This window comes from Lepidochelys olivacea, assembly GCF_965140295.1.
Source record: "Lepidochelys olivacea isolate rLepOli2 genome assembly, chromosome: 15".
Classification (NCBI taxonomy): Eukaryota; Metazoa; Chordata; order Testudines; family Cheloniidae; genus Lepidochelys; species Lepidochelys olivacea.
In genome coordinates, this window is record NC_140425.1 from 26424346 (window position 1) to 26443883 (window position 19538).

General features: G+C 51.0%; 1 protein-coding gene across 15 annotated transcripts in view; it reads left to right on the forward strand.

Moving 5' to 3' along the window:
• NCOR2 (nuclear receptor corepressor 2) overlaps positions 1-17920 on the forward strand; it is a 399104-nt gene extending 381184 nt beyond the window's left edge. For 13 of the 15 annotated variants that reach the window (XM_084649220.1, XM_084649231.1, XM_084649227.1 and 10 more), the window contains 6 exons: positions 226-375; positions 1381-1526; positions 3337-3390; positions 7779-8006; positions 10723-10902; positions 11258-17920. In XM_084649220.1, coding sequence (XP_084505346.1) covers positions 226-375; positions 1381-1526; positions 3337-3390; positions 7779-8006; positions 10723-10902; positions 11258-11433 — 934 coding nt within the window. In that variant the 3' untranslated portion in view covers positions 11434-17920. The remainder of the gene's footprint in view (positions 1-225; positions 376-1380; positions 1527-3336; positions 3391-7778; positions 8007-10722; positions 10903-11257) is intronic. The other 2 variants (XM_084649222.1, XM_084649223.1) reach the window with 2 other exon arrangements.
• The last annotated feature ends 1618 nt before the right edge of the window (positions 17921-19538 follow it).

The window sequence follows — 19538 nt, forward strand, 5'->3', positions numbered from 1 at the left end:
ATTTAATCCTTCCGATATAGGGGTGTGGTTCAGAAACACACAAAGCGACATGCTCTTAGCAAATGTGCAATTTAAGGGTAACATTAAGGGCTTGGGGGGGTTGGTTCCTCCTTCTCCCTGACGCTCCAGTTTGCAGAAGGGTTTTAATCCCTCTTCCCCTAGTGCTGCTGTGCAGAGGTTAAGAGCATTGTAATGGAATAACAGCATCTCATTGCACGTCCTCAGATCTCCTGAGCAGAGCAAAGCGTCTGCAGGGAGTGTACCGGATGACTGCATTGAGCCTGTCTCGCCACCAGACGGCATGGGAGAGTCGGAGCATGCAAGGAGCACCTCGTACCCAATCTTGTACCGAGAGGGAGAACAGTCAGAGCAGAGGTAACCACAGGAGGAGGGGAACGTGGGCTCTTCCTGCCTGGCCGGGGGTTACAGCACAAAAGCAATACTCTGGGGTCTTCCTTCCCCTCTGCGTTCTACTCTGAGCGCTTGGGGGGCAGAGCTGGGCCATTCCTGGGAGCACAGACTACCCTCGAATGGTAGCCAGTTGTCATTCTATGCTGCCTGCCCTGGAGCGCTCTGGGTCAGGCCTGGAGTGGCTGGCTGAGCTGACTGCCATCTTTCTTCATTTATATTGCTGCTGGGGTGGGATATGCCACCAAATAACGAGAGTGAGGGATTAACTCGCTTTGCAGCCTCTTCCCGAAGTCCTTCCCTCTGACTGCCAGTGCCCGGGGATAGTGCTTTGCCTCCCATCTGTGGCTGTCCAAGCAGAGTTCATTAACTCTCCCAACCCCAGGGCGCAAAGTATTTGACCCCTGCTGCAGGATGATAGATGGAGGCTGAGTGACTTCCCAAGGTCACACGCAAGAGGCAGTGTCAGGAGTGGAACCCAGGCATCCTGACTCCTTCCAATTCTTTCCTGCAGCTGAGGGCCAGCCTGTTCTGGCAGCTCAGAGATCCCCTGCCCTTGTCCTCAGTCTCTTCCCAAGGTGCCTTACCACGTAATCTTTCTGCTCCAGTGATTGGCTGAGCAGAAAGAATTCACTTCTAGGGCAGAGGATTTCAGGGTCTAGAGGAGAATTTTGTTGGGGCCCTTCAATCTAGAGTAAGAAGAAAGAAGCCAGAAGTGTTTCTCTTCCAGCCAAGAGACATTTTGTGGTCTGGGACCTCCTGGGGGAATAAGCCACACTGTATTTAGGGGCCTTTGATCAGTCTCAAATTGAAGACAACCTAACTCATAAATGGAAGCTAGAAAGCCCCCAATATCTGGGTGGCCTGGGGCCTGACTCAAAGCATTGGGTGGCTAATGGGATAGGGGTTCAATAGACAGAAGGACTTAGATTGAGCCTGTACAGCCATTGCTGATTGCCTTTTGCTTCACAGAATGGGTTCCAAATCCCCAGGAAACAACACCCAGCCCCCAGCCTTCTTCAGCAAACTGACTGAGAGCAACTCCGCCATGGTGAAATCCAAGAAGCAGGAGATCATCAAAAAGCTCGGCACGACCAACAGGAGCGAAACGGAGTACAGTAAGGCTTCCAGGCTGGGGCTTTCATGCAGCCGCTGCCGGCGGGGGTGGTGTGTGATGAAGGTGCCTTGCAAAAACAAAGAAGGGAGAGGGAATTCCAGAGTAGCCCTCTTTCTGACATGGCTGCTGTTGTGATTTAAAGGGACAGGAGCCCACCTCCCAAACTTGAGCAGTCTGAAGCCATTTTCTTCTGCAGCTTTGGGGATGAGAATTTGCTGCCCCATGCTCTTATCCCATCCATGAGTGGCATATTGTTAAGTACAGAGGCGTAAGCACATCCTGTGCCTCTCCTGCATACAAGTACCGTGCCTGTGTGTGGCCGGGCATGTTGGGAAACGTCTTAGTTCAGTGTCTTCCCACTGCACAGATCCGTCAGAGAGGAACGGGGCAGGGAGATCTGCTGATGGGGAAAAGAGATAGAAAGGCAGGTGACTTGGGGACCTTAAGGATGGGTCATGGCCCTGTATTGCGATGGCCATTTAGGTCAGATATACCCCTCCGCCACTGCAAGGCGCATTGGTCGTGCTGGCAGCTGGCAGCTAGGCCAGGATCTGTGAGACTGATCTACCCCGAAGGTGCCTCTTAGAAGCCTGTCCTTTCCCTGGGGCTGTTGGTCCAGCACCATTCACCAGCACTGACTGACCTCTATAGGAACTAACTAACAAGTGGAGAATAGAGGAGTCTTAAGAGCTATTGACATTTTTAATGACTGCCCAGCCAGCCTGAATTCTGTCTCCTGAAGATGCGTCTCTCAGACCCGACATCAATATTGGTACAGCTCTGAAAAAACACCCAGCCTGACTCGTATTCAAAATTCATCCCATTCCTTCATTAGCCGCTAATAGAGTAGATAGGATCATAATTTAATTTAGCTCAGCATTATACAGTCAATACTAATTCAATTTGAATCCATCTTATAACAGCTGTATTGGATAAGAAGGATCGAGCTGTCTCGTCCTGTGTGTGCTGTTACCATGATCCAACCATATTATGTCCCTTGGGGGACGTATGGTTGAACCGAGTGACCTCCCACTCGTTTCCTTATCGGGGAAAATATACAGAAATAGGAAACGCCTTGTGTTAGAGAACTGCTGTTATTCTAAGAAAAGTGATACCCAAGTCAAATAGCTCAGCTCAGAGGGAAAATATTGACTTAGTATTTCCCCCTTGCTGAATGCATGAACAAAAACTCTTCTCTGAGAATGGGGGAATGAACCTTTGGAAACACCCCAAGAAAGCTCTGGGTTTTGTACCCCAGCTTAACCTCCCAGAGGGCAGGATCTCGTGGTAGAGGGAGACAGGATTGCACTTGTGGAAATCAACATGACTTTCTGGGGCTCTGCTGCATTAATGCCAGTAGGGTTAGACTTGTACCTGTGGTTCTCTGTTGCCATCTCTGGTCCACTTGGTGAGAGCAGCATTCTCCCATGCATCCAACTTCCCAAACCGCCACTCCTTGCGTATCAGGCCACCTGGAAGGGCTTTACAGGCCACTGATTGTCCATGGGTCATACTTGGAGAACCTCTGATGTTGACTGGAATGGCCAGGGCTTGCGTGTCTGGGGGTAGCATTGCTTTAAAAACAGAGATACTTTCTAGTCCCAAACCATCATTCCTCACTCCACCCACCCACGCCTCGAACTTGGCCTGGGATTTTGTCAGTGTGGGTAATGTAATGTAGGTGCCAGGCCTCCAACTGCATGTCCCATGATCCTCTGGAGTTGAGGAAGTGTTAGGAAGGAAAAGCTCCCCTAGGAGTTAACCGTTGTGCGCTGCAGTTCTTACTGAGGGACTTCTTTGTCTTCCTCCAGATGTTGGACAGCCTGGGACAGAGATTTTCAACATGCCAGCAATTACTGGAGCAGGTAACAGTCCCAATATATCTTTATTGTATGTCATACTCTGCCACACGCCACACAGAATTCACAGCCTGAGAAGAGGAGTTCAGCAGGTTCCGGTGTCATTTATTGCAATATGATACAGTATATTCCTGGTGGGAAAGGTGGGAGGCTGGGAGAATATGTGCGTACAGCCCTTCCCTGCTTTGGAAACTGCTCTGTCGGGCTGCTGGCTACAGGCCTAGCCCTTTCAAAGCCTCCAGGTTGTCAGAATTTGAGAAGACACGAAAACTTACAACCTGGAGGCCTTTGGCCTGGGATCTGTTGGGTTGGGAGGAGACCATGTAACGCCAGCAGGGAGGACGCTGTAGGGAAGCAGTATCTTTAAATGGACTCTTACTGGCAGAGGGCCGGCAGCATAAGGTACAGACTCTGCTGCCATGAAGAGGTATGAGCTGGCAAACAGGAAGGTTGGAGCTAGAGTCAGAGGGAGAGGGAAAGGAAACAGGATGCTTTAGCTCAACTACACGTGATGAGCTGGATGCAGGGATCAGTGGGTGAGGTTCTCTGGCGCGTGTTAGGCGGGAGGTCAGACTAGATGATCATGCCGGTCCCGTCGGCGTTGGCAGCAGAATTCGGGTCCTTGAACAGTGCTACAAGCTCAGCCCAGAACTGAGGAGAGGCTGCCCACCATTCCCAGCAAACTTCTTGTTTCATTTTCCCAGACGTGTGTCTTGCTGAAAGCAGAAAGTCCCCACGTGTCTTAAGCCGTTTGGTGGCTGGTTGGGCAGCGTGATGTCCCAGACTTTATCCAGGGGACACTACATCAGATACACTGACTTGTTAATACTTGTAAATACTTGCTGAAGGGACACATGCCAGACAAAGCAATGACCATCTGAGCCCAGAGGGTGGGGGGGAGAGAGAGAGAGAAGGTGGGCTCAGATGTTGGTTCCTATACAGATAGAAAAACATTATTCTGAAACTAAGGGGCCTTCAGGCTTAAAGCTTAGATCAGTAACAATATGAGCTGTATACATTGTGCTAAGTTAATACTTGGTTAGCCCTGGCATTGTGCAAGGCGCTGTACACTCCACAAAAGTAAAGACCGTCCCTGCCCTGAAGAGCTTCCTGTCTAAACGACAGGGACAGTGCAGTGCCCAAAGAACTCCAAGACTGAGAACTGATGCGGAAAGGGGAATGGCTGCGGATAGTCTTAAATGAAGGGAGGACGGCAACTTGGCAGAGTGGGACCAGAAGGTCACGCCACACGCTGCGGGGGCATTGTGGTTTTCCAGAGCATGGCACACAGTTCCGCCGTTGAGAGCTGAGCCTGCCCGGGGGATGAGGTGTGAGTGGGGCTGGGCAGGTTCAGAGGAGGACAACAGGGCATCCACCCAGGTGGGCCAGCAGAAATGTCCCTGTGCGATGCTGTCGTGGGAACAGAGGTCCCACCTTGTTACTGAGAGGGGACAGCCGCAGTTTTTCAGAGGCAGTAGTCACCTTTGACCTCCAGGAGCTCTATTTCGGAGAAAAGAGTGTAGGCATCGCCACAGGCCCAGAGCCTTAAAGTTCTCCCTGCCTCACGGGCGTTTGCCGTTGAGTGGCAATGAGCTCCTGTGCGAAAAAGACCTTTGCTCCCTTCCTGCAGAACGGTGGTTCTGGAAGTGGAGGGACTGTACTTTCGGACAGGAGCCCTCTCACCAGAGCACTGCGGGGCTCCAAAGAGCTGAGTCCATGACTCCTGGCTCTGCGTGTGTCTCTCTCTCTCTCTCTCTGTCTCTCTCTGTCTCTCCAAGCTCTTCAGCATTAAAGGAGACATTCAGGCTACTCCTCCGTCCTCCAGCACCACACGAGAAGTCAAGGCCTCTGGTGCCAGTGTCCCTGTTACACTCCATTGCAACAGGGGAGCCCAGCAGTCCCGGACTGTGAGGCCTCTTCCCTCCCCACTGAGAGCGCAGCCAGCTCCAAGGGGTTCCCAGAATCCTCCCCCTGCAGCTGAGGGGAATCCGCTTCTCAAATGATGGCCTGTCTTTCCTCAGGCCGCCCCTGGGGGCGCAGGCTCGGGTTTCATTGGCAGCCCCTTGGCTGCTTCTGTAACAGGCTTGCTCTTCCCAGCTCAGATGTTTCAGGGTAGCAGCCGTGTTAGTCTGTATCCGCAAAAAGAAAAGGAGGACTTGTGGCACCTTAGAGACTAACCAATTTATTTGAGCATAAGCTTTCGTGAGCTACAGCTCACTTCATCGGATGCGTTCACGAAAAGCTCACGAAAGCTTATGCTCAAATAAATTGGTTAGTCTCTAAAGTGCCACAAGTCCTCCTGTTCTTTTTCCAGCTCAGATGTGTGTCTTTTCAGACGTCAGAGGCTACTGGAGCAGGGCTGCTCTCCGCCTTTCCTCTCCAGAGGCTCCTTTTTTCCACGCAGCGTATAAATAACCTGTGGAAAGCGCTGCCGGATTTTATCGAAGCCTCGTGGAGAGCGTTCCCAAAAGGGATTAGGCATTGATAGGGCCAAGAACAGCACTGGAATAGGACAGGGAGCAGCAGTCAGGGCTCCTGGGTTCTCGCTCCAGCTCTGCCACTGGCTTGCTGGTTGCCCTTGACAAGTCACTTCACCTCGCAAAGCCTCCCTTTCACCTTCTGTGCAATGGGTACAGCAGCGCCTGCTTCCCCAGGAAGTTGTGGGGGCTTCCTTCTTAGCTGGAGTGTACTCTGTGCCCCTCAGCTGAAGTGTGCTGTGTACACATGCATCAATATATAGCACGCTTCACGAGTCAGACAAACTGAGCTAGCGGCTCATGTTCATTTGCTTTTCTGTATCAAACCAAAGCCTACGGCCCTCCTAGCTGAGTCCCCACTCTAAGAACACGGACTTCAGTGGTGTTACCGCCGGGACTGGTCTTCTTGTAGAATGCCTAAACTTCCCAGGGACCTGCACTGTCCCCAAACCCTGCCATTTGGTCGAAAGGCAGGCATCAGCCATGGGTCCTTCTGGCATCCCGCTCTGTGCTAGGGAACTAGGCCCATGCCCACTGTGCATTGCCACCCTTTTTTGTTTGATCCAAGCCCCAGGTTGAGCCCCAAGTTTCTGTGGGATCTGCAAGGCAGAGGCTGCTGGCAATGGGGTTCTCTGCCTTAAAGCTTCCCAGTAAGAGTTAGTATTGGGGAAGGGAGGCGGTGACCAAAGAGCCAGGTTTTGACCCTGCACAGTGGTTAAGCTGACTCATGCAGGCAGTTGAGTCAGGTGGATCCCTTTAGCTGTGAGCTAGGAGCTTTGGAGGCGGGGGGTTGCGTGTCCTTGTCTGTGTCAGCAGGAGCTTGGGTGTGAGACTGGAAGTGTTGCAGGGAAAAGCCTGTAGCTAAGGGTCGCTCCGCTGGGCTGAGCGAAGGAGAAAGGCAAACGCTCGGGAATGTAGGTGGGTTTGGGACACTGGAGCAGAGTGTGTGATGCTGGGAGCTGGGTAGGGATGCTGCTCATTCGCAGGGGGAGGAATGAACGTGTACGCGCTCCGCTGCATAAGATACAAGGAGGGGGCACCATGGCTGCCGCATTCCCACTGGGAGAGGAGACTTGCTCTGAGGGTGGGAAGAGGGGGCTGCAGGCACCAAAGTGGCCATTAAGGAAACATGGCATTTTATTTTCTTGCCTGTATTTTGACTCTCTTAAGTTTTGCCCTTGCTCGTTTCCTGTAACCGACGCATTGGGAATGATGGTCCCGTGGCTGAGCGAGTGCCCTACGGTCCCTGTGCGGCGCTGCACCATAACTGCATGGCTTCTGATGACTCACAAGCACTCAAACACATCACTGCGTTTCTGCATCCTGTTTCCTAATGACATTTGACCTGTAGATGTGGGTGTCTGGGCCCCAATGGAGTCCGGACTACAGATGGTGCAGGGGGCTGGGAAGGAATTAAACAGCACGGGAACGGATTCTCTCCTCTTGACCTCCTGCCCCACCGGACCCAGTAGAGAACAACCCGACAGGAGAGCTAGGACAAGTTCCCCAGCAGGTTGTTGCTGGGCCGTGTGCCCACGAGGCACTGCCAGCCACAGGATCCATTCCTGTCACTCCATTGTCGCTCCTCAGCTATTGAGGCATTGGGGTCTCCATTTAAAATTTTTTTTTAAATCATTCCCCCCTTCCCCCCCAGACTCTTCCTCACTCAGCAAGTAGTTTTCTAACTCCCCACCCCCCCAGCTCCTGCCAAGCCCTGGGGCGGGGCGGGGGGATGGAGTGCACTGCAGAGCTTAAAAACAATATGACAAATTTTGTTGCTTTGCAAGAATGTGCTGACTGTTTGTTTCTTCCCTTCTCCCTTGTCTCCTTTCTCCCCCCCCATCTTTCTTCTTATTTGGTTCCCCCCCAACCCATCTCCCACCCCTCACCTCTCCTTCCCCTTTCCGTATCTCCCAGGGCTAATCAGTTGTAGAAGCCAGTCGGTTCAAGAAAATTCCAGTACCAACATGGGGTTGGAGGCAATAATTAGGAAGGCCCTAATGGGTAAATATGACGAGCAGTGGGAAGAGCGCTCGCCTCTCAGTGCCAATGCTTTTAACTCTCTGAATGCCAGTGCAAGCGTGCCCGCTGCTATGCCCATAACCGCTGCTGACGGACGGAATGACGACATGCGCTCCTTGCCAGGTCTGCAGCCCTTTCCACCTTCGCCGTTTCTCAGCGTTGTTCATTCTTTTTTTATATCCTCTTTGTTTTGTGTTTTCCCTTCGAGCTTTGTGAATTCGCTGATTAATCCTGGAATCTGTTATGTTCGTGTCGGAGCCTGAAAGGGGCTGTTGCTTTTTCTCTAAAACACTGACCGGGCTCTTTTCCTTGTTTAATCTCCTTTTCTTCTTATGTTGTCAAGGTTGATTTAAAAAAAAAAAAAGCCAACGGAAAGATACTGCAGAGAAATGTGGATTTCAAACAAATCCCAAGCCCGAGCGAGGATCCTGATTCAGCAAGGCCTTTAAGCCTCCCTGCTGAGCCAAACGTTTAGATTTGCGTAAAGCGCCGTCTGCTTCAGTTAAAGCACTTGATTGAAATCAAGTTCTTGAGTGCTTTGCTGAATCAGGGCCTGAGATCATATTGCCCCAAAAGAGATACTCACCCAGTGAGAAATCCATGCTTCTCTTGGTAGAAATGTGCCCCCTGAATAAAAATAGTCCTTTAAAACACACACGCCCCATTGTGGGGATCAGGGAAGGGACATTTGGGGCACTGGAGGTAGAGAAGCACAAAGTTTTCCATTCCCCTCCAGCCCAGGTGTCCCTAGCTCTGGCTGTGTGATATCCACAGTGCCAGGGGAAACAACCTCATTCAGATGGTAGCAGGGTTCGTGGTTAACCTCCCATCTGGGGCTCCCCATGTACCTGCCGGGGGAGTCTTCACCTGCTCTCGGCTGGGTTGATGGTTAACCACGGTTGTAGATTGGCTCCAAGCTTTTCTTTAGCTGTCAGTGTTGCCTGCCCACCATTCAGCCGCTGCAAAGGCCTGGCGCTGTATCTGTCGCTCTGCTCTGGAAGACAGCCTTCTGGAGCCTTCTGGAAGACAGGCTCGCTGGTGGAGCGGTGGGAACGGCAGCCCCCCAAAACAGCCGGGGCTGGGGAGAGATGCCGTGTCAGGGGACAGCAGAGGGAGGCATTTGGAATGGGAGGGAAGCCTCAAGGCAACTGAGAATGGTGGGATAAGGCAGAAACTTTGGAAAGCCAGGGAGGGGAGCATCCCTGCTGAGGCCAGAAGACCCACTGCTCCTCCCGCCCCATACCACGAATTGGGCATCTCAGGACCTGAGAACACTGCTTGCAAGCCTGTGCAGCAGGTCAAATGCAAGGAATTGCCCCTGACTTCAGGGTTGGGCCATTGTACAGCTCCGGGGGACAGCCATTCCCACGAATCTCCCCAATGCCGCTAGGACATGCGGAGGTGGGTAGAATCAGAAATGTGGGCAGGGGGTGGGGAGTCCGTCATTCCCCCAAATACCAATTGATTTGCCATCCACATGGGTTAACATGGCTCCAGTTACAGAAGCATTGAGTTACATCTCGTCCTGGCAAGGACAGGACATGGCTGGGTTGGAGAAAGGGAGCTCTGCTGCTTATCCTGGGAATTCACCAGAATGGAGCCGTTCTGGCAGGGCCACGCAGAGATTTTGAGGGGCTGGGGCAAAATCTGAAAGTGAGGCCCCTACCCTTCCAAAAACCATTACCATGGAGACAAATGGGACTCAGGGGTGTGGGGGGTTGGAGAGAGAGCCCATCCCACACTCACCCCACAGCAGCGACTCCCATCTTGCAGGGCTGAGTCCAGCTCCCTGCTCTGGGCGTTGCAGCCCGGTGCATGGGGTAAAAGCACCATTCAGGTTTGGCCTGACTGTCTCTCTGTCAGGACAGGGAGTGAGTGGTGTTGTAACCCCAGGCCATACGCACTCAAATTCCATGGGCATGGGGGCCATCTCAAGTGGAGGGGCAGGGCAAACTGCCCCCTTTGTGCTCCCGGGCGGCCCTGCATCCAGACTGTCTGTAGAGAGGGAGGAGGAGCATGTGGGTTCCTGTTCCTTCTCACACGCAGTCCCTGTCCTACTGAGTCACTTAAGGCCCCTGGCACTGGGTTTTAGGAGTTCAATGAGGCACTCCCCAGTCCCTTGCAGAAAAACGGCCAGGCCGGGCCAGCAGGCAAACACCCTTCATCAGCCCACTCTCTCCTTGTGCCAGACCCTTCAGTGCGTCCAAGTGCGCAGCCCCCATGCCGGACACAAGCTGCTGCAGCTTGCTTCGTGGTAGCAGGTGAGTTCAACAAGGAGCCGACAAGGCCATGGTGGCGTGGGGGGGTAAGTCAGGGAAGTATTTGGCCCTTTGAGCCTTTCCGTTGCAGCTGCAGTAGCTTCTTCATTCCAGCAGAGGGCCTTGAAGTCCTTGGGCATTTTAGCGAATGGTCGATAGGGGTTTGCTGGTAGAACGCCCCGAATACAGGCGCACTCTTGTAGCATGGGAAAACCTTCCCGTTTCTGGCTGGGAAATGCCAAGAACTCTGTTCTGTACCATTCCCTGCCCAGACGTCTGCTGTGAAGGTTCGCGGATGCTAAGCTTCCTGTACCTCTAGTGGTACTTGAAGGCTGCACGTGCAGTTCTGAACATGCAAGAGACCTAGATCAAGCTCCTAGTGAAATTGGGGTCTCATCCAGAGACTCCTTAAAGGGGCCAGACCCTGAGGAGCTGCTGAGCACCCCCCCCCCTTTGAACATCAGGCTCCTTTAAGGCATCTCCGGTTAGGCACCCAAAATCATGAGCCGCTTTTGCTGCCTTGGCCATGTGGCTTGTGTCTCCAGTGATCAGTTTGACAAGCAAGGTGCTTCTCTTTGCAGGAGGAGGAGGGAAGCCAAAGATTGCTGCCAGACCCAATGGCCGCAAGGCCAAGTCTCCAGCGCCGGGCCTGTCCTCCGGAGAGAGACCACCGTCTGTTTCTTCCGTTCATTCGGAGGGGGACTGTAACAGGAGGACACCGCTAACCAATCGAGTCTGGGAGGACAGGCCTTCGTCCGCAGGTATCGCAGCGTTGCCCCCTGGGGGCTTTGGCTCTGCACTCTGCCAGGTGTGGGAGGGTGAGATTGCCTCCCCAGACACATACCCGGGTCAGTGTCAGCTAACTCATCCCGTTAGGGAAGTTACTACTTATTATACCTGGGGACACCCCTCGGGAGTCAGCTGTGCGAGTTCATCGCACCCCTGACCCACAGGCCCCGCTGCTCTTCCATTCCTGGGCCTCTCTTCCCTGCCACTTGTGCTGAATTGCAAGGGGGCTCTCTGACACTGAGTGGGGGGTGCTGGTGAGTGAATTCCCTGCCCTGGGCCACTTCTTGGACCATGTTGAGTTTCTCCTTTCCTTCTGCACCGATTCAGGTTCCACGCCATTTCCATACAACCCACTGACAATGAGGCTTCCAACCGGCGTGGTGACGGCCCCGCCGCCAGCGTCCATTCCACAGGGGAACTCCACCAGCCAGCACCACGCCTGGGAGGAGGAGCCTAAGCCCCTGCTCTGCTCCCAGTACGAAACGCTGTCAGACAGTGAATGAACGAAAGGGAGGGAGGGGGAAGAGCGGACACGCGTGGGTAGCGAGCTGGCCAAGGTGGACTCCGACCATATCAGTCCATGGCGCTGTCAGCAAAGAAACCGGAGCAGCGCTTTTCCAATCGGTCGATTTCTCACATCAGGAAATTTCTGAACCCTCTTCAGTCTAAAGCCTTAAGACAGCCACATGGAACCCAGCCTAGTTCTCTTTCCAGCACTGGTGTCCTCACCCAGCAGCTGAGAGCCTGAGATACAGTCTGTGAACAGCTGATGGGAGGGGGGAGGAAGCTCCAAAGGATGCAGTCGCTCACTGAATCCCAGTTGTTTACTCAGGGGAGACCAGCTGGTGCTCCAGTTCTCCTCCTTAGATTCGGTGAGAACGAGGAAACCCATGTTGGGAGGAGAATGAGCGTGCTTGGGTGCGTGTGCGTATACTATATGTGTGTGCGCGTGCCAATACACACACATAGCATGTATTCTCTGCCTGCACACCCGTGTTGCCTGCTGTTGAGTACTTGAAATAGGATTAGACTGCCCTTCCCCAGCCTCCAGGTTGCTCCGTGCGTTTATCAGCCCATGGGCTGCGCCACTGATTTATAAAATCAAATGGGCCCCATGTTGTTCCTCTTGGGCTGCTTGGGATGTTCTTTTTCTTACAGGCATCCCCTGCATGGGATTAACTTCCCCAGCAGTGCCTCGACAGATCAGGCCCCGGAAAAGCTTAAACAAATAAAAATTACAGGGTGGGGGGAGGAAAACTAAGGATCCATTTTTTTAAAAAAAAAGTCCTTCTGAGAAAGAAACCCTTGGTTTACCTTGTAATCAGAAGACGTTCCCCATCTTGTGGTGCATTATTCTGCAGATGAAGGGACTCCATTGCTCTAAGTGCATTGTTTCCTGACTGGTGAGAAAAAGCAATTGTAAATGATGTATTGGTCTACAGGGTATATTTTTGATACCTTCAGTGAATTATGTCAAGATGTTTGACGTGAGGAAGGACTTAAAACAGTATTACGTGCTGCTTTCAGTCTCGGCTCCTGGAAAAGAGGTTCTGTTGTTGCGTGCAAAGTTTGACGAGTTTGTCCATTGTATGGAAATGTAAAAGAGGTCTCGTTGGCCCGGCCCAGTTGTCTGTACGTCAGTAGAATGTATTAACTTAGTTTAAAAAAAAAAAAAAAATGTTACCACACCTGCAGGGCCTCCTCATTCTTACATGTACTGCTCTCAAGCCCAGAGGGGTTTTCTCCTCCTTGCAGAGGGTTACTCTCTGGCACAGAGATCTCAAGGGAGCCTTTCCGAAGACCTTGTCGGTGGCTTTGTTTGCAGTGGGAGGGGATTCGTGAGAAATTTAAAATGTTGGTATTGTATTTTTTCTGATGCACATGAACGCTCTGCTTTATATTATTTTTCATTCCATGATGTTGGATCATATCTGCAGTTACACGGTTCAAGAACAAAATATTAGACTTTTGTTTTTCCTTCACTTCTGCTTTTTCACTCTGGGGATTTGCGGGGCGGGGGGAAATATGATGTTTTAAATGCTTTGCATTCTGCACGCTAGAGGAAAGAAGAGCAGGACATAGACTTTCTGCCTCTCCCATTGCCTGTTGGAACAGACAGCTGCTGTGCACAGAATCTCTCTGATCTGCGAGGAGTATATCGACGGAAAAAGTTCACAGTGTCACACTATCAATGGTTATTTTTCTTCAACACCATCTCAAGGGTGATTCCAATTTCAAAGCAACAGGAAGATCTTACGTGGTGGTTGGTTGGGGTGTTTTTACAATGTGCTGGTTTTTAACGTTGCCAGACGTTTGTCTCTCTTCTGCTGCATTTTTTGGTTTGTGTTTTTTTTCAACGCACAAAATATTTGGAAGTGTGTTTGTTGCTGAAGGTGTGGCACAGCTCAGAAACAAAAGGTTGACGGCTGCCGTTTTGGGTATAATATTTCACAAAGAAACCGTAGGTTCTTCTGGGTGAAGTTTAAATTCACCCCATCTTTCCCCCTAATAGCCCCTTTAAAAAAATTACATGGTCAGAACAGCCTAGCACTGTAGTAATAGTGAGGTTGGCTGCAGTGTCTTGCCAAAAATGTTTGCAATTTTTTAATGAGACATGAACCCGCTTTTCACCAAAATGTTTACCAGAAATCCAGCCCATTTTTGACTGGCGCTGGAAAAGAAAAAAATATGATTTGTCACAAAAACCTTCCCAGTTTTCAGCTAGCTCTAGAGATTTAGACCTTTTACTGCAGCTTTTTCCTGTTTCCTTAAGGGATCCAAGCTTTGTCAGCCACGGTGAGACTAGACCTCAGCGGTACCTCGCAGTAAGTGACAGCAAGAGGAAATAAACGCAAGTAGCCTGTGCGAATGGACAGAGAAAGCTGGTCTCAGACGTGTGAGGGGTTGCCATCCAGTCCTTGCTTAGCAGGATAGGTGCATCAATCCCGGCAGGGCGAGCTGGATGTTTGTGTGTTTCCCACACCTCGTGGGGAATCTGGCTGTGCAGTGCAGAGGAAGTAGCGTTCTGTATGAAAACTAGAGCTGAGCTGGGAGGAGGGGCTGGGATTCTCTTCCTGAATGGGCTGATCCCTGAAGGCGGCCGTCATAACATGTCAGATAAGTGAGACATTTGAGAATTTAGGCTGGAAGTTTTAAATGGGGGCCTAAGGGAGTTAGGCACCCATCTATCATTGACCTTCAGTGGAAGCTTGGGAATCTTAACCCCTTTAAGCCCCTTTGCAAATGCCAGCCCAACTGGCTTGGGTTTTGCTGACAGAGCCCCTCCCCTCCCCGCCCATGCCAGATGTGCTGATGTCGCGCAAATGATAACAACAACCAACCAGCTAGAACAGTTCCACTTCCTTCCTTCCTGTCCCACTGCCCCATTCATGCTCACATGACTCTCCAAGTCAAAGTGAAAACACTTGGACATCAAAATGGACAGTTTGGGTTCCAGCCTTGGGCATCCCCCACTGACAGAAAGAAAAGGAAATGCCTGCAAAGTGCATGGTTCAAATATAACCTGGCAAAGAGCCGTACAAACATGCACTGCCATCTGATGATGCCTGTTATACTTGGCAGCCAGGGCCGGGTGAATGTCACTGTTACATCAGAGGGGGGAATATCTAATGGGGAGAGGGGGAGCCTTGGAAATCCTTCCTTTTGATGTCCCGGGCAGCTGCAGCTGTTTGTCTCTGCAGCCCCTCAGCTGCCCCATTGCTTACTTGATACCCAAGGGAGGGTTTCAGGCAGGGGAGGGTCTCCTTGTTCATTGTTTCCTTCCGGATGTTTGCACCATAGAGGGTTTTAGCCCCAGAAGTCAAATACCTTGGGAGCAGAGTGAGTCTTTCAAAGCCTTAATTGAGTGGTAAGTCTTGAGTCATTGGTCGCTTTTCTTCCCTGCACTTACTGCACGTCAAGTGATGAGTGCAACTGCAGCTTCACCACCTGGAATGTCCCCGTCGAAGCACAGAGCTTGCTGCGTTTAACAAGGACAGGCCTGGGATTACTGAAAAAGAGAGAACCTCCAAAACCACTCGGCAAAGGTCTTCTGTTAAATCCAGACCTCTTTAAATATTGCTGAGACTCTTAGTCTGTTTGGGTTCTGTGCAGCAGTGCTCATCTTATATGGCTGGATAGTCGTCATCCTGTGGCTTCTGTGGTACCTTGCCTTTGCTAAGGGGGCAGGGAAATAGGGACCTGGTCTTTCGGCACATGCGCTGTCTGGAAGGAGTGACAGCCGGATGCCCAAGGTGAGCTACCCAGGAATGGTGGGTGGGTCTGTAGCCGCCAAGAGGTTCAAGCCACTATAGTTCTCTTTGGGCTAAAAAGATTTCCTGTTCTGCAGCTAGAGAATTTCATGCTCCAGAGCACCTCTCCCCGGAGCTATTCGCAGAAGGAACAGCCCAGTGCCAGTTCCCCGCTCTGCCCTGCAAGGAGGTCCCCAAGTCTGACCTGCAGGGACCAGCTCTAGGGAGCGAGGTTGGTCCATTTGGTTGTGAGTCCGCCCACAGCTGCCAGGCAGGGCATGGTTCCTCCAGTCTGGGGTGAGGACAGAGATCCACCGACTCGTTCCACACAGGTGGTTGCAATCAGGACCCTTAAGCAGTACGCTGTCAGGCATTGCTGCTTTGCCACACGGAGCAGTTGGACAGCTCGTTTTTCAACAATGACAAACGACTGTGCTGGGAACTCGCCCAGGCTCCTCTTCACAGGGTCAAATGCTCAAAGAAAACCTTGTTAGTAAGATACTGTTCCGTTCCTCTGTGTACAGTACCAGGAAAAATCAAACCTCAGTGCACCCACGGATCCCCACCCTGCTTCCGAATGCAGACAGGCAGTGCCCAGAGCTCACCGGTGGTCTTGGCTAGGATTGTTACAGGGAGGAGGCAGCAGGGTCTTTAAAAGCTCCCGATCTCAGCTTTGCAGCTTTCTGGTTGGGCTAGAGTCTGAATTGTTCTTGCTCCTCCTTTGTCTAGACGTCTGCATGGCAGGTGTTGAATGATTTTCATTGGAAAAAATGTCCCCCCAAAACCACACACCCCTCTGTCATCGCAGTCCAACCTGACTGTGCGGATACATCCACAGTGTGCGCCCCTGGAAGACACCAAGGGCAAACCCAAAAGCATGTAGTGTTGCCAGAAATAACCACAAAACCTCCAATAGCCACGTGTGCCTAGAACTTCTCTGGGCGCTCTTTATGTGACAGATCCAGCATCACTGAGTCTAATGACAGCACCAAACCAAGCTGAAAATAGGGTGGGTTGGTAAACGTACACAAGCTTGGAGTAGTCACAGTTCATGGCATCCTAGGCCAAGATCCGCAAAGGTATTTAGCCATTGATTTCAATGGGATTTAGGAGCCTCCATACTTTTGAGGATCTGGATCATAGGTCTTAGCTGTACTTTAAAGGAATGTTTTCTTTTAGTAAGTGAGAAATCGTATTCCTATTGAAATTAGTGGCAAAACTTCCACTGACTTCCCTGGGGGCAGGATCACGTCCCGAACCATATGCATGATATTTGGCCAATGTGGGACCAAAGAAACTCAGTGAGTAGGGTTAGACCTGAACTAGGGTTTATCCAGGTCCGGCTGTTTTTGTTTATCCGGTTGATATCCGTGACTGGAGCAGAGCTGCCACCATGGAGTGTGAAATGCATTTGATTGCAGTGCAAACTCTCTTCCTGGTGTAAATTCATTCATTCAGGTCCAGTCAGTGACTCTTACATCAATGTTGTCAACTTTGTCAAGAAAGAGGAGGGTAGGCTCTCTCACTCGGTGTTCCGGAATAGAAATAGGTGACCCAGGATGTTGTGAGAGTGTATTCTGTATTACTGAGGACTGGTGTTTTTCTTATAGTTACATACAGTCCATGGTATTTCAGTGTTACAGTGCTGGGTATGATCCAGTCTTCTGCACAAAGCTGCTGGAACAAGCAGCTATTGCACTTAGAGACACTAAGATTTCAAAACTGTAACCCCACCCCAACCCTCCGCTCGGTGTTTGGTTTTCAAGGGACTGATCCTTTTAAGAGACTTTCCCAGAGTCATTGGCTCTGCCCAGAGCGGCGTTGGGGCAATGGTATCAGTCGGACAGAGGGTTGTTTTTACTTACTGGTAGTATGCTGAGGTGTGTGGCCAGGAGCCTGTTGCTTTAGGTTTCCGGGATGCAGTGCTAAGGACAGATGTTGTAAATACGCTGGTCACTTCTGATGTTCATCTAACAGGTTCTTCTTGCTGTTTTGAGTACAAGGGAGTGGAGTCTTCTCCAGTGTTCGTGACTACGGCCACATGTCCATTCCACACAGGGATTTGGGAATGACAGTCCCTTCAAAACGAGGTACTTCCTTGTGCCCAGATACTGTACATTCTGTGTGAGAGTGTGTCCACTCCTAGACTGAGTGTGTGTGTGTGTGTATATACATCTCCATATGCATGTGTGTGTAGGCGTGCACACACACGTGCTTTACGTGTGCCTGAATCGATTTATTGCCATATATCCATGGATGTACGAACCATACAAGCTGAATTTTGGTCAATCAGGTTCACCACAATTCAGCTAAATTCAGACTCCATTGACTGCAACTTCCATATAAGGTGAGCACCGTCTGTGTTAGCTGAAAGGAAAGACTCTTTCATACAAAACTGTCTGCATAATCTCTGTCCGATTTTGGTGACCTATGTCTTTGTGCTACCTGCTATGATTTGTATTGATCGTGCAATCAAAAATGGAGGTTATAGTAAACTATTTAAAACGAAAGGTTTGAAGTTAGTGTAACCAACTTTCTAATTTGTACAAACAAAACAAAAAGATAAAAGGACAATTTATTGTTTGAACTGTACAAGGGGGAAAAAATCTATCTTTTGTACAACCAAATTGTGCATAGCGGTTTTGAAGCGAGTTGTATGATAGAATGGACTGTATATAGCACTGATGTGTTGTAAATATTTATGCGGCTTGCTATAAAGGGTTGGTTTTCTTCTACTGAAGGTGAAGTTTTTGTTCGCTGTCATTTTGCTCAACGGGCCCACTGGCATTGTGGGTAGCAGTGTCTGAACACTGCTTTACTGCTTTAAATAAAAAAGAAGGAGGAAAAAAAGCTTATTGCCAACAAAGCAGCGCTCTCCTCTGGTTCTTGTGTACATCACCCCAGTGGCAGCAAGATGGTCAGCTGACCTTTCCAGAGAGCACAAACCTCCAGGAGAGGCACCCGATGGTGACAACTGGGTCGAGTTTAAAGAGGAGTTCGCTAAGAGTGCGTCTACACTGGGATGGCAGCGTAGGTAGATCTATCTGCGCTAGCATGGCTAAGTAGTGTAGATGCAAGCTACAGGCTTCAGGGTGCGCTGTACAAGCCTGCCAGGCTGCTCTCCTCTGCAATGCATAGCTACAGGGGACAGTGAAAGGCTCTGGCAGCGGGGAAGAGCTCTGGCAGCAAGGAGCTGCCGGAGCCTTTCCCCACCGACAGAGCCTTTTCCTGCGGCAGGGAAAGATTCCAGCAGTGGGGAGGCTGCGGCACTGCTAAAAATAGCAGAGTGTAGATGGCAGAGGTGCTGTTTGGGCCTGTATAGAGCTGTGTAGGGGCATACCCACAGGATTCAGACCTGGTGTCTTTACTTGCCTAGGCAGTTTATACCCAGGCTGTAGGCCATGCACAGTGTGTCCTCTACACACCGCCATAAGCGATGTGCGGTGTGGATGTGCCCTCTGAGGCAGGTGAGTTGAAATCCTGCATTTACACGTAACATGCCAAACACAGAACGTGCATTATTCCGCAACACACATTGCTGCTTCCCCCCAAGTAGCTCAGTGCACAGATGATAAGCACTGTGCAAGTACCTGGAAAGTTACGCAGGGCAATGACACCAGCTGTAGAGAGAGGATTGGGCATGGGGGGGATTCATTCTGCCTGCAGATGTCACTCCTGCAGAAGGTCTGGGTGCTGCACCCATGCGTTTAAGGGCATTGTTGTATCTTGTGAGTCCAGCCAGCTTGCATTCCTCACTGCCCCCCCCATTTCTGTTCTTGGGAGCTCAAATCTACACGCCGGTGTTGAAATCCTCACTTTAAAGATCCCCCTGTTGATGCAAGCACAGGATTTGAAAACTGGGCTCCCTGCACATGGAATATGCCAGGCCAACAGCCCAACTGATCCTTTGTATTGGGTCCCACTGGATTGTCAAGCACTTGCTCCCTGCCCCTTGGAGCCTCCAGCATTGGGTATCTATGTGTGTTGGTCAGCTAGAGGTGATGGGCGAGTCGTTCTGAAATAGCTACAGTTGCCCAAAGAAGCCAACAGGACAAGCTTTCCAGGTGGATCCTGATGGTCGGGGAGGAAAGAGGTTGGGGAACCAGTGTCCACCCCAACAGCTAATAATTGTCTCTGCAGATGCCTCTCTCTTAGGGAAACCCTCCAGGGTCCCTGCCCAGAATTAAATCTTCTGTAATAAACCCATCATAAAGCAGGTTGGCTGATTGGTGCCTGTTCCCAGTTTGCCCACAAGGTGGCAGTATCTGCCTAACCAAGCATCCTTTCTTCTGTAGCCTGTGGCGACCTCCTGGCACTGGCCTTTGTCGTGAGTGTCTCCCTGGCAGTGGACAAGGTGC